The 15,491-nt window shown below is 33.3% G+C and overlaps 1 protein-coding gene across 5 annotated transcripts in view; it reads left to right on the plus strand.

The window, feature by feature from the left end:
- Positions 1-15,491, plus strand: part of LOC142339074 (uncharacterized) — an 86,678-nt gene that overhangs the window by 37,372 nt on the left and 33,815 nt on the right. For all 5 annotated transcript variants that reach the window (XM_075388746.1, XM_075388745.1, XM_075388748.1 and 2 more), the window contains 4 exons: positions 6,469-6,612; positions 9,847-9,972; positions 10,248-10,463; positions 10,980-11,191. In XM_075388746.1, the coding sequence (XP_075244861.1) occupies positions 6,469-6,612; positions 9,847-9,972; positions 10,248-10,463; positions 10,980-11,191 (698 nt within the window). The remainder of the gene's footprint in view (positions 1-6,468; positions 6,613-9,846; positions 9,973-10,247; positions 10,464-10,979; positions 11,192-15,491) is intronic.

The following is a 15,491-nucleotide window of genomic DNA, read 5'->3' on the forward strand; positions in this document are numbered from 1 at the left end:
AAAAGCAGATTAGCGAAAGCTTCAGAGAATAACAAGTATTATGATAATCTGTCATTCAAGATTAAAATGAATGTAGAAATTCGATTGACTCGATGGTTAAATTCATGTTTCTTAGTGAAATAGCACTTTTTTAAAATCAATTTCTAGTTAGTTTAACCAAAGTTTTTGAAGAATCTCGACTCATCTACACGACTAAGTGAACCTATTTCTAGGAAAACATTTAGGGAGTCTTATCTATTTTCCTGTGCAACAAATTTCCCGTTTTTTCAACTTTTTGCATCATGTTTATGAGCAAATGTTCCATTTCATAATTAAAAGCCTCAAAGAATTATAAGTCTTGCGTAACAAAATAAAGTATTCAAGTCTGCCTGCTAACTTCAAAGAGAAGTTTTTCTTTACAAGCTGGCGTGATGCCTTTTATCAATTGATAGACAAAGTGCGAATAGAATTATTCTGAACAAAAGTACAATTGTTTTTAATGAATAACACAAAATTATTTATTGTGAAGAAAGAACAAAACGAAAATCAAACTTCAAAATTCCGAACAAAATTTTCAGATTAAAAAAATCAACTGATTAAAAAGAAAAAAATGTATATGCTTATAAACGAAACAGACTGCCAAGATTCATTAAGAACATCCGTGAACAACATCATTAATTTTGACAATTGAATTTTTAATATTTCTCTGCGGCGCTCTGTCTTTGCATTTATCTGCAAGAAAATAAAAAAACAGATTGAAGTCGATGGTTCAAAATGAGTTTCGAAATATCCGTTGTCCAGTCAACTATGAATCATCAGATAAAGTAGCTCGGCTGCCAATAATATTAAAGAATTGAGTTTCGAAATTCGGTTGTAAGAAGTGACAGTTGTTTTCTTCTCAAAAATTATATAAACGTTTCTAAGTTAAAAAAACACTATCAATGCGCTTTCTTAACAGTTACTACGATGATCAAGTTCCGCCTTACAGTATCTAGACTATTCCAGAATAAACACAGTTTTTGTTATTTTTATCCTTTTTATATCTTTTTCAACTAAAATGTTGCTCGAAAAATTTCATAACAGAATTCTGCTTTATTTACTTGAAAATATGATCTCCGTAAAAATTTAGAATTTATATTTTGTGGGTTAATTTTTTATTGGTCACTGTAATTCTTCAGTTTTTGTATCACTGGTGATTTTACGCACTGAATATTTTCAAACATTTATTAACCGCACCAACAAAAAGTTTTGCCGTTGTTTATTATCAGTTTTTTTTCTATTAGCTCTACTAGCTCATATATAATTTATTGGAAAGAGATTAAAGACATGGTTTTTGGAAGGAAACTTGTGGTTGACATCAAACTTTGTGCAAAAATGTAATTTTGTTTGTTCGCACTATTTTTATAGCACTCTTTGCTATATTTAAAGCTTTTCGAATTTTCAGTTTTGAAACGTCCTCAAGTTTTTTTCATAAAATCAACGGTTGTTCAAATCACAAAAGTTTGGGTTTTAGTCTTTTATTCGAAAACGAAAACAAAAATTTCGACTGGCTTCACATGTCCAACTAATATTATTTGATGAAATTTTTTACGATTATTGATTCTCAACTCCATATCTGATATAATTCTGCGAAGAAGAGGCACAGAAATACAGTGTGAATTTTTAGCTTTTTAAAATCCAGAGAAAGTTGGTTGCGGAAAAAACCCACGGAAAGCACCCCACTTCATTTTAGATAGGAAAAAACCCCCACGGAAATAAACCCTATATTTATTATTAAAGAGCTGCGCATTTAGCGCGTTTGGCCATGACTCGCGGGCCATGGCCATGCCTCAATGGCCCGTGCAACTTTATATGAAACTATCACAACCGAACAAATTATCACGACCGAAATTTAATTTTAAAATGGGGTTTTTTTCAGTTGGTTTTTTTCCGTGGGTTTTTTTCCGTGGGGGGTTTATTTCCTATCTAAAAAAAGTGGGTTTTTTCCGTGGGATTTTTTTTCTAGACCCGAGAGGTAATTATCAATGTTTCTGGAAATGTTTTGAAAACCTGAAAGTTAATTCGCAATTTTTCTTTATGAAAGGAGGGAAAACACCATTTTTCTCATCGTTTTTTGAAACATCAACAACATTTTTTTTCATAGCAGTTGATTCCTTCTATGCAAATTGAATGCTGACAGAAGCAATAACAAACTTTTTGATATAGCTGTATTAACTTCGAATTTAGTACTGTACTGACTTGTTTCCATGTTGCGTTTGAATGAACGCTTAACAATTTGGACAGTTTTTGTCCGCCCTTGAAGTACTATTTGTTTATCGCTGTTATTGTCTCTCCTCCCTTGTTTTAATAATAAACATATAAACAAAAATGATTTTTTAAGATAAAAAAGCTAAGGAAATTTGTTGACTTATAGTTTTTTAACTACTGTGAAACCGCATTTGCTTCTAAACTTCTTTTCAACAATTTCATGTAGAAATAATTCAAGGGAAAATAAATTAAAAACAGTCCAAGCCTTAGTCATAAAACACGGATAGTGGCTGATTGAAAAATGCGTACTTTTCGAAGTCCACACTCATTACAAAAATACGTCAATATCGGATTGCATCATTTATAAACAACGTTGTTGTTGTTTTTTGTTTATTTTTGTTTTTAATTCTATTTAATGTTTGAAGGTCATTGTAAGTTGCTCCTTGATGAATTACTTCTCGTCTACACTATGAGTCACCAAAATGAAGAGTCTTCAAAATGAAAATAAAAATAATGAAGTAACGGTACTTTGATCTTTTGTTCTTTCGGCAATCACTCCGATATTTAGACTCCTCTGTGTTGACAGTAGGAACAGCTATAGTGCTCTCAGCATAGCAAAAAATTAGCCCGTTCTCACTTATAAGGATTCATTTGATAATATAGTTACTTTAAGTGAGCATTAGTGTAAAATGAGTATATATCTCGAATTTTTAAATCGTAGCAAAAGCCATTAATAGTACATTAATGCTACATATGTTTTATCACCTTTCTCAAGTCTTACAAAATTATCCGCTAATTTTGTCTACTATTTCATAACTTTCCATTAAATGTTAAATGCAAGATTTTCCAAAGTTCTATAAAACGTGTACATATTGCGGCAACATGTAAAATGTCACATTTTTTCATAAAACAGCAAAAAGCAGATTAGCGAAAGCTTCAGAGAATAACAAGTGTTATGATAATCTGTCATTCAAGATTAAAATGAATGTAGAAATTCAATTGACTCGATGGTTAAATTCATGTGTCTTAGTGAAATATCACTTTCTAGTAAGGCTAACCAAAGTTTTTGAAGAGGCTCGGCTCATCTACACGACTAAGTGAACCTATTTCTAGGAAAACGTTTAGGGAGTCTTATCTATTTTAGTTTGAAACAATTTTCCCGTTTTTCAACTTTTTGCATCATGTTTATGAGCGATTTTTCCATTTCATAATTAAAAGCCTCAAAAAATTATAAGTCTTGCGTAACAAAATAAAGTATTCAAATCTGCCTGCTAACTTCAAAGAAAAGTTTTTCTTTACAAGCTGGCGTGTTGCCTTTTATCAATTGATAGACAAAGTGCGAATAGAATTATTCTGAACAAAAGTACAATTGTTTTTAATGAATAACACAAAATTATTTATTGTGAAGAAAGAACAAAACGAAAATCAAACTTCAAAATTCCGAACAAAATTTTCAGATTAAAAAAATCAACTGATTAAAAAGAAAAAAAATGTATATGCTTATAAACGAAACAGACTGCCAAGATTCATTAAGAACATCCGTGAACAACATCAATAATTTTGACAAATGAATTTTTAATATTTCTCTGCGGCGCTTTATCTTTGCATTTATCTGCAAGAAAATAAAAAACAGATTGAAGTCGATGGTTCAAAATGAGTTTCGAAATATCCGTTGTCCAGTCAACTATGAATCATCAGATAAAGTAGCTCGGCTGCCAATAATATTAAAGAATTGAGTTTCGAAATTCGGTTGTAAGAAGTGACAGTTGTTTTCTTCTCAAAAATTATATAAACGTTTCTAAGTTAAAAAACACTATCAATGAGCTTTCTTAACAGTTACTACGATGATCAAGTTCCGCCTTACAGTATCTAGACTATTCCAGAATAAACACAGTTTTTGTTATTTTTATCCTTATTATATCTTTTTCAACTAAAATGTTGCTCGAAAAATTTCATAACAGAATTCTGCTTTATTTATATGAAAATATGATCTCCGTAAAAATTTGGAATTTATATTTTGTGGGTTAATTTTTTATTGGTCACTGTAATTTTTCAGTTTTTGTATCACTGGTGATTTTACGCACTGAATATTTTCAAACATTTATTAACCGCACCAACAAAAAGTTTTGCCGTTGTTTATTATCAGTTTTTTTTCTATTAGCTCTACTAGCTCATATATAATTTATTGGAAAGAGATTAAAGACATGGTTTTTGGAAGGAAACTTGTGGTTGACATCAAACTTTGTGCAAAAATGTAATTTTGTTTGTTCGCACTATTTTTATAGCACTCTTTGCTATATTTAAAGCTTTTCGAATTTTCAGTTTTGAAACGTCCTCAAGTTTTTTTCATAAAATCAACGGTTGTTCAAATCACAAAAGTTTGGGTTTTAGTCTTTTATTCGAAAACGAAAACAAAAATTTCGACTGGCTTCACATGTCCAACTAATATTATTTGATGAAATTTTTTACGATTATTGATTCTCAACTCCATATCTGATATAATTCTGCGAAGAAGAGGCACAGAAATACAGTGTGAATTTTTAGCTTTTTAAAATCCAGAGAAAGTTGGTTGCGGAAAAAACCCACGGAAAGCACCCCACTTCATTTTAGATAGGAAAAAACCCCCACGGAAATAAACCCTATATTTATTATTAAAGAGCTGCGCATTTAGCGCGTTTGGCCATGACTCGCGGGCCAAGGCCATGCCTCAATGGCCCGTGCAACTTTATATGAAACTATCACAACCGAACAAATTATCACGACCGAAATTTAATTTTAAAATGGGGTTTTTTTTCCGTTGGTTTTTTTTCCGTGGGTTTTTTTTCCGTGGGGGGTTTATTTCCTATCTAAAAAAAGTGGGTTTTTTCCCGTGGGGTTTTTTTTCTAGACCCGAGACGGTAATTATCAATGTTTCTGGAAATGGTTTGAAAACCTGAAAGTTAATTCGCAATTTTTCTTTATGAAAGGAGGGAAAACACCATTTTTCTCATCGTTTTTTGAAACATCAACAACATTTTTTTTCTTAGCAGTTGATTCCTTCTATTTAAATTGAATGCTGACAGAAGCAATAACAAACTTTTTGATATAGCTGTATTAACTTCGAATTTAGTACTGTACTGACTTGTTTCCATGTTGCGTTTGAATGAACGCTTAACAATTTGGACAGTTTTTGTCCGCCCTTGAAGTACTATTTGTTTATCGCTGTTATTGTCTCTCCTCCCTTGTTTTAATAATAAACATATAAACAAAAATGATTTTTTAAGATAAAAAAGCTAAGGAAATTTTTTGACTTATAGTTTTTTAACTACTGTGAAACCGCATTTGCTTCTAAACTTCTTTTCAACAATTTCATGTAGAAATAATTCAAGGGAAAATAAATTAAAAACAGTCCAAGCCTTAGTCATAAAACACGGATAGTGGCTGATTGAAAAATGCGTACTTTTCGAAGTCCACACTCATTACAAAAATACGTCAATATCGGATTGCATCATTTATAAACAACGTTGTTGTTGTTTTTTGTTTATTTTTGTTTTTAATTCTATTTAATGTTTGAAGGTCATTGTAAGTTGCTCCTTGATGAATTACTTCTCGTCTACGCTATGAGTCACCAAAATGAAGAGTCTTCAAAATGAAAATAAAAATAATGAAGTAACGGTACTTTGATCTTTTGTTCTTTCGGCAATCACTCCGATATTTAGACTCCTCTGTGTTGACAGTAGGAACAGCTATAGTGCTCTCAGCATAGCAAAAAATTAGCCCGTTCTCACTTTTTTGGGCTGTATGTTGAAGCGGGCGTACGATTTAATGGGCGGAAGAAAGTATAACTCAATTTTAATGGCGGATTTTTGAAGAGGCATTTTTTGTTTACTTCGTGAATGTTTCATTCATTTTTTAAAGAGTAGTTGTGACTAAATCCAACCCTACCCCCCCCCCCGCCCGCACCCCTGGACAGTTCCAATCCCCGAACAGGTCTGATTTGCGTACTGACGCACCATAATTATTTCTCAGAAAGTAATGGTTACAGTTACAAATTGTCGTTATGGATTAAAGTAATGTTTATGCTCATTTAAAGTATTATTGCTCGTACGCTTGGGGGATTGTAAGCAATGAAGGGGGAGGGGAGGAGGGGAGTGGAGGGGGAGGGGGGGGGGGTTGAAAACGTGCATTGAAAGAACAATTTTTTTTGAAAGTTTGATTTGTTGTTGAAATTGGTGGAGATATTGATTAGATGGTTGGTTTCAGGTCAGTTCCAGTTGAATGATAAAACAGGAGAATTGACAATCAATGACTTCGATGAACAGAATGTGGGGAGGTACTCGTGTCTTGCTAGGGTTCCAACACTCCAGGGTAGAGTAGTGACGTCGTCTACCCTCAAGATTGTCTTAGGTCAGTCCAATAATTAATTTGATAATATTTGCCTGTGAATTTTTTCTTGTACTTTCACGAAAACTTTGTTGATTATGACCCTGGCAATGTCAGCAAATTATCAAATTGCATTACTATCTATATACAGTGTGGTTCGATGAATGCTTACATTGAAAACAATTTTTTTACCCAAATATTAAAAAAAACCGTGTCCAATTACCTGTACGCATCGATGTTAAGGTGTAATACCATCACTTACCTTAAGTTTACTTAAAACACTAATGTGCCTATTTTAAAATGCTGAAAATCTGCAGTGCCAGAAGCTAGAATGCCAGAAGTTCCCACATAGCCAAGACTTTCGTCATTAAAAAATGTGCACGTTTAGTATTTTATGCAATGGTTACGCGACTCCACAGAAGTCACTTCGAAATTCTGACTTAATAACTCGCACCTCTTCGCGGTTTTCGATAAGCGCCAGAAGTTTAGCAGACACAATTTAGCAGACGTTAGTCGGTTACGGAAGCAAATGTAATCAAGTGCAATCTTTTATCGATATTTGATATATAAGCAATTCGCTTGTCTCCTGTTCTGAATATCGGGGTGACAGCAGCAACCTTCCAGGAACTGGGGATCTTGCGTAGCTTTTTTAATGTTTTCATGACTTTGTGAAGCGTTCGACAATTTGCGGCAGCTGTATTTTGAAAAAAAGACCGCGGAGAAGCCACTGGGTCCTCCCGCTTGCTAAAGTTTGTCAGTTTTGTGTTATAAAATTTTATCTCATTTTCATAGAACGAGACAGGTTCAGAAATCACTGATTGAAAAAATTCAGAGAAAAAAGGATTTTGTTACTGGAACGCAAGGAACCTGCATGTCATCAGCTTCAGCCTTAAATTCTCAACATCTCCAACAACAACACTTCTAAAATAGGCAATCAAACAGTGACAATTTCCGGAATACTTTTCTCAAGGCTGTTTTGTACTTTAACCACGCTAAGAGATAATCTTTTTGCAAACGTTAATTGTGTAAACTAAACGTTTTTAATATTCTTTTTTAAACCTAAAACTGATCTTAAAAACATGTTGCTGCGAGCAAATTGGAAAAATACGTAGCCATTGCATATGCTCCAATATATGCCGTTATTTGTAACTTGAAAAGGATCTATCAGCAATAACAGAAGATGCAAGCAGCGGAAAAATGCATAGATTAGATTCCCTAGAGAATGAATCCGAGAAAAAATGCTAAACTATTGGAAAATCGAATGACATTTGAGTCGCTAAAATTGGAAACGTTGGAACTTTGTTTAGGTACAGACAAAAAACGGAAACACTTATAAAATCTGATGGACGTATCGATTAGTTGGTTAGGTGCAAATTAATTAAGCAAAGTGAAAAACCATGTTCATATGACCAGAGCACATCAAAGATGTTGATATGAACAGAGCATAAGGACTTCTAAATATATATATATATATATATATATATATATATATATATATATATATATATATATATATATATATATGTATGTATATATCGAGACACAGCAATAGCCCGGATCACCACTTCTTAGTAGTCATACAAGAATCATATATGGTATCATGCAAATCATAACGTATTTCCTAGTACGATCCTTGTATGACTACAAAGAAATCGTATATGATCCTAGTATGAATACCAACAATCATACATCATTTTTTTCATAAATTTTAAAACCATTTATGTCTTTTAAAAATTTCATTCGGCAAGGACTCACTTATGTGATTCACCGGCATCACTTTGTGATCCGCCAAAAAACCCAAACGTACAATATCATATGCAAAGTTGGGCACGCAATTAAACGGTAAGTCCAAATAAAACTATATAAATTTCTGATATTTCCTGAAGCCAGTTTATACCTATAAATGCTCATTTATAAAATAATATTTGCAAAAACTTTTGCAGATAACCTTAATTTCGTCTTCTGAATATAATTAAGTTGGAAAGTTTTTTTTCGCCCATACAAAGAATCAAATGTAAAATACAAATGCGATATAATAATTTATTATGTCCTATTACTACATTATACGGGAATTTGTGGAACCAATCAATGTTTTATTTTTATTTGTCGATGATGACCTTGTATGATTTCCGAGAAACATCAAAAGAAAATGAAAGATATACAGTTTTTAGGTTTTAATTTTTTTTGTATGATCCCTGTATGATTTCTAGGAAATCATATATGATCCATGTATGACTACTAAGAAATCATACAAATCATATATGACCTTGTATGAATACTAGGAATCATATATGACCTAGTGTGACTACTAAGAATTGTGTATGATGATCAACCCGGGAGAGTAAAAGAAATCCTAACGATTAAACAGAAATCCATGACAAGAATTCGTAACCGCGTAAACCCAGCACCACAAAGTTTTCCAACTATGGTGACAAACACGCTTTCGGCTTTCGTACAAAAAAGATTATGTGAACCAAGAGACTCGAAATGCTAAAAAGTGCTGCAAAGAAGCAGTTTCATAAAATGTATGAGCTTTAAACAAAAACATGTCTTCAAGAATATCATCTCAGCGATAAATTTTGAATCGAGTAGAGGAATAAAACAGAAAAAGTTTTTAAGAGACTCCAGTCCTCAAAAGAGTCACGAATCCCATGTCCTCAAATAAATATTCGATACATGACATCATCTACCAACCTAATGAGAAGGGTTTCAAGATTCCTGTAGTTGGAAAATGAAAAAAAAAGTAAAAAAACATTAGTTGAATACAGAAAAATTTACCATAAAAGGAAGACAAAAGTGAATTGAGTAGTCGAATTGAGTGACCCTATCTTGTCTAGAAACGGTCAAGCGTCAATCGCTCAAACTAAAAATAAATTTGCCTCCAACATTTTGAAATGTTTTGCCACATTTCTACGTGGTCTTCACTTCTGATTTGTTGCATTTTTTACTTCCTTGAATTTGATTATGTTCCAAAAATTATTTAAAAATGAACAAGGCTTGATCTACCTTTGGTTTTTTGGGATCTTTTCCGTTTGTGTCCCCAGTACGTTATGACCCCCATTTATAGAGCACGTTTCAATTGTTTGACATTATACAGTAAATCAATATGTAAAAATATGGCACGTGCGTCTGGGGGGTGCAAATAATATGTGTCCACTAAGCTGGGGGGGGGGGGGTGGGGAGAGGGTACAAGGAAAACATCCGGTTTTGTTCTAACATTTTTTTCGCATTCTCTGTTAATTGTTGGCAAATGTTCAGGAAGCAAGCAGGAGAACACACACCAGAATGACAGACTAGTAACTGTTGGGGACCCTGACGATGCCCGTCTGTACGAGATATCAAAACCCACCTGTTTGCTAAAGGGAACCCAAGCCAACCCTTTACGTAAGAACAATTAAATTGTACAAACATTTCTTTTTGTTCTACTTATCATCAAGCAGTATAATACGTAAGTGACTTAATTACGGCCGCATTCCCCCCTTTTTCCTTATTGTATTATTTTGTTCATTTTTTTTCAATTGAGCCCCCGTTACGTTATGCGCCCCCAGTATAAAAAAAATATACACACTGGCATAGCAAATCCCTAAGATCTGTTGGCAGCACCCGTGCTGGAGGGGGCTGGGGGGTAAAACGGATGGAAAAGATCTAATTCTGTTTAGTATACGTCGAATGGAGCACTCTGGTGCCCAGTGGAGTGATCATGACGTCACAACAGGGAGGAGGTGGAGTAAAGATGGAAGAGTTCTCTGACTTTGTGGTCCAGATGATGCATCACCTGACCTTCAATGAAGACTGGCACAACCTCACCCTCATTCACAACACACATCCCACTGGACCCAACAACTACCATGCCTCAATCACCAATCTCGAAACGGGTATGTCATTAGCCGCAACCAAATGAACCGACAGTTTCACTGGGGTCTCTAGCGGGTTAAAAAAATTATGGGTTCTTCAGTTAAAAACTTTCTTTAGTACGAAGTGCGGGTCAATAAGGAAGACATCTATCCAGATACGAAACATTAGGACAGAAACCCTCTGGACTTATTTTATATTAGTGAGACCATTGAAAGATAGTTTCTTTTGGCTCTTTCCCGTTAACGCCCCTCCCTCGCCTCAGTGGGGCTTTGACTTCAAAGAACAATTCAAAAATTTCCAGGATTTTTAGTAAGGGCTCTGTAGTTTCTGGAAGTCGGGGGTTGAATACGAATGATTATTTTGTTCAAGCTTCTGGTAGACTCCTATTTGAATATAAAAGGTGATTATTCAGTCTCGTCCTGAGTTGGTGTTTTTTGGGAAAAAAAGGTGTTTTTCTTCGCAGCATGAAAACAATTACCCACTAAAAATGTTCGTTCGTCAAATCTTGATTGAAATTAGTCCAAAACATCGATTAGGTTATGGCCAGTACCGGATTCTGGGTTTGACCAACAGTGGTAGAGCAGTCCAGTCGCCCCTCTCGGAGGGTTTGACTGTGCCAGGCTCCTCTTCCCACCACCACAGCCCCGGGGAGGTGTCTGGGGGAGAGAATGGGGGTGGGATGTCTGTAGTACCCATCATCACTACTCTAGTATCAATCTCAGAGACCTCAGTTCTGCTGGAGTGGAAGGTTTGTTCCTAATAACTTGATCAAATATTTTTTTCTGAAGACTTGGAAAACTATTTCCTGTTCGGTTTATTAATATTACCTTGCTAACGTTTTTTTTTGCTTCTCTGGGTTAAATTTGACAACAAAAAAAAGGAGTGAACTTTTTTGAACACTCCATAAGGAACTGATCTTTTCGTACCTCCCTCATCAAGCATACAAAAACATGCATCTCTGATAAACATGTTCACAAATGTTTAGTCAATGAGTGACGGATCATTTTCTTTATCTACTCATTTTCTCGATTATAGTGTTCTACTATAAGCAAAATTATAAAAAAAATATTTCGGTTAGTTAGTTCTTTTTTGGCATTTTCATTAAATTGCCGTCCAAGCTCAAATCTAAATTTATCAAGGAGGCTCGCAAAAATGTGCTCGTTCATAATATTTAGACCCGCTCATATTTTTGACTTAATTGTCTATTAAAAGAGTACGAGAAAAAAATTTTCAAAAATACACACCCTTCAAAAATAAATGGTTTATGAGTAATTTGTCTTAAATGCGAACAGTGAATGAATTAACTACTGCCGCATTGAGGAAACAATAGTATCTAATGTTACGCAACTACTATTACAACAACCAAAAGTAACAAAACATCATACTCCCGTATAACTCAAAATCTTTTTCTTCATTTAAAAAATCACCAACAAATTCAAAATTCATCGGTTTGAGAACCTAAACTAAAAAATCAACTTGTAATTTACCTGAAAGCTGATGTGACTTGTCCCTCACATTTTAGACGTTGTAACAAGTCTCGAAGAACATGAACAAAACGAGCTAAAGTCAACCGTCACCTGTCAACTACAATTACAAGAGAGTCTTATTTAACTTCATCAGAGCCGTTGGTTAGCGAGATGAAGAATTAAATGATGCCACCTTGGAGAAACAAAGATACTTGTCACTGATGAGAATAGGGCACAAAGAAAACAACAACAAAATAAAATAAACTAACATAAATAACTGTTAATTGCAACCGAAACTCAATATCTATTTTTTACAAAGACTGAATAAAAAATTGAAACGGCAACAGATAAAACCAGACAAAAGTCTAAATAGTATCAATGAAAATATCAATTAACATTCAAATTTCACAAGCAAAAAACCTTGTAGCTCTTCTGAAAAAACGCTGCACCGCTTTTTACTGATGTTAGGATACAAGTAGACACAAGAAAGAAAATGAAGTGCAAAACTTGAAATTACGTTTTTGTTTTTGAAAACCAATACGGAATAAAAAACTCTTAGCTCTCAACTGAAAATACTGGATAGATTTTTTTATGTCTTCATAGAGGGACCATCGAGATCTCTCATTACCCAGAATTTGTCATAAGACTACAATAGAAAGTCCTAGATGCATCTGAATCTATAGTAAATAATTAAAATTTTGGAGTCTACTCATTAAAGTTATTGTATTTGAATAACAGCTCTCATCATCAAATTTAAAGGAAACAGTTATTATAGTTGTAACATGACACAAAAACAAAAAAAAAATCAGAAACAAAGGTGGTCAAATATTTGTAAAAAAATATTACCAATTAATAAAATGGCAAAAATTTTATTAAATCTCCAAATATTGGAGCTACAACACCACTAGTATAAATAAAGCTAGTGATAACATTGATTTTTTTTTCGTTTTGAAGAAAATAAATCTTAGCTCTGCTTAAATTAGAGGTTCTGTTGCATTTTGTCTAAAAAAGATTTAAAATATTGCCGAAAATAAAAAATAATATTTTGTAAACCGAATGTTTTCAAAAATTCTGAAAAAAGGGAATTGTCAGCTAGAATAAATAGGAAAGAAACTTTCAACTTCATGGTAGACCTACTGTTTTTCAAATTAGTGGAGATTAAGTCTTAAGACAACAACTTATCACTGAGCACAGACAGAAGTCAAAAGTTTACATTTTATTTGAGGTTTTTTTGAACATAAGTGAGCTTTTTTTACAAGGGGACTATGCAAAAAATCGACAAAAATTGAAATCAAGCAATGAACAGTACCAAAAATTTTTGAAAAAATTTTTAAACCACATAGCGTCATAGCCATAAAACCATCCGCTGCAACATAAAAACATCAAAAAGTTTATTGTTTGTTCTGTCAAAAGTAGACATTAAATGTTATAAATAAGACTAATATTCAAGTTGTCAAAAAGAAAATCAGAATTGGCAGAGTTGAAAAGGTCAAAGAAATCTTTCAAAACAAAAAATTTCACAGTCATTAATACCATTAGCAATCAAATGAAATCATGAAATGCCTTTTTTTGGTACCGCCAGAAGAAGATACTGAAACCTTCTATTATGCCGAATGTATAATAGCACTGCAAAAGAAAAAAAATAAATACGGAGAATACAAAAAATTCAATCAGGTATTGCGAGAAAGCGGTTTCGAAGCCGTTAAAATCATACGCTATTCACTGAAAAACATTACTTGTACACATGCGTTTTCTTTCAAACATAATGTGACCTATTATCAAAATGATAATAGAACAAGGCAGCAAAAATGACTTTCAAAAGTGGCAAATGTTCTAAAGTAGAAAAAAATTATTTAGAACTTATGGTATCAAAGCAATCACGGTATCAAAGCCAGTAATTAAAAAAAGAACAAAGAATATACTCTGGAAAGACTTTTTTTTCACGCACTAAAAAGGAAATGCAATTTGTATTTTCTGAGACTAAGTAGCAGGTTGGCAGAACTTCGGTATAAATACCAACATTTAGAAGGGCACTGAGATTTCTTAAAACAAATATTTTGAATTAAATAAGAGCCATTAGATGTTAACTGAAAGCATTTATAGGTTCAAGTATATGTTTAGGGAAGCCACTTGGATTTATTGACCCTCAGTCATGAGACTGCACAAAAGACAACGAATTCGGGCGAAACACAAAAGTTTGATTCAAATTGAAGAAAATACTTTGTTGAATGCATAGAAACCGTGAATTTCTATCTGAAAACATAACATCTGTTCATATGGCCTTAGTTTAACAGATTAGGCGTAAAAACATACCAGTTGATTTTCGATTGGAAATTTTTCTGGCTTGTAATATACAGAAAAAATGAAAAAATTGTTAAATTAGTTTTTTAAAAAAAGAGACCAAAACTAGCCTGGATAATAGACCGGGTTTCATTAAATTGGGTTTCATTATGTTTTACATTGGTAACCAAAACAGACACTAACCAGATGTCAATCTATTAACATTGAAGTACTCAGTTGGCATAAAGATTGTTTTAATTTAGCAAAAAAATGGCAAATTTTCTTTATTCCAGAGTACTCTTAAAAGAAACGGAAGAGGAACTAGCCTTCTTTTGAGTTGATCAAACGTCTGTTAGCAGTGTGAGGTCTGTACGTACGACAAATTTGTGGACCGAAGAAACATTTGGGGCATTTTTTGATGAAAATTATGCTAAATTTTGAAAAAATCATCAATATTTAAGCTAAAACTGTCGAATCTAAAGGTTCTGAAACCCTCCTCTGGGCTTTAAATTAGTTAAATATAAATCTTTAGTATATTTTTCTCGTTGAGCTGAATACTAGATCGGAGTAAGGTAGACCGACTTTCAAAATTCTCATTTTTTCTCTGCGGATGAGAAAACAAGAAGTCTTTTCCTATTATGGAACATTGGCTTCATAATTAAAAAATTTACAAGATTTTCTTAAAATTACAACTTCGTGATTAATGAAAGTTCTATGATTAATACTTTATCATTATTGGAAATTCTATCACTCTTATAAGTATGGTTCAATTCATTCATATATCTATCATAGATGTCTGTAAAGAAATAGAAACCACAAAATAACCTTTACTCGTTATAACAATTTTAATGTCACTATTATTTGAAAGATAACTTGTTACCTACTTTACAAACAAACAGCCTCAACTGAAAGACAAATTGTCACAACATTTTTCCACCAAACAAAGAGGCTACAAAACTAACAAAAATAGTCGCTTTATCTCAACTAATCTCAAGTGTGACGTGTGTAACAATGATAAAGTTTGTCGTCTTAAGAGCGTGACTCGTTATCTGAACAAATTTGCTTCTATAAATAAAACTTGATGGTATTGATGGTCGATGCTCTACGCCCACGCTGACAATGAAGCGTCTTAATTCGTCATCACACTGCTTTGTCTAGTCATTTCGCAATGAAAATGTGGTGAATAGCAATTGAGGGGTGATCTAGTATACTTTTTGTTCGTAGAAATTTGACGAGTCTTGTCTGCGTAGTTTTGCTGAATTTTGGTCTGCCTAGACCAGAGGAAATCTGACTTTTGTGATA

This window comes from Convolutriloba macropyga, chromosome 5, assembly GCF_964194025.1.
Source record: "Convolutriloba macropyga chromosome 5, txConMacr16.3, whole genome shotgun sequence".
Taxonomy (NCBI): Eukaryota; Metazoa; Xenacoelomorpha; order Acoela; family Convolutidae; genus Convolutriloba; species Convolutriloba macropyga.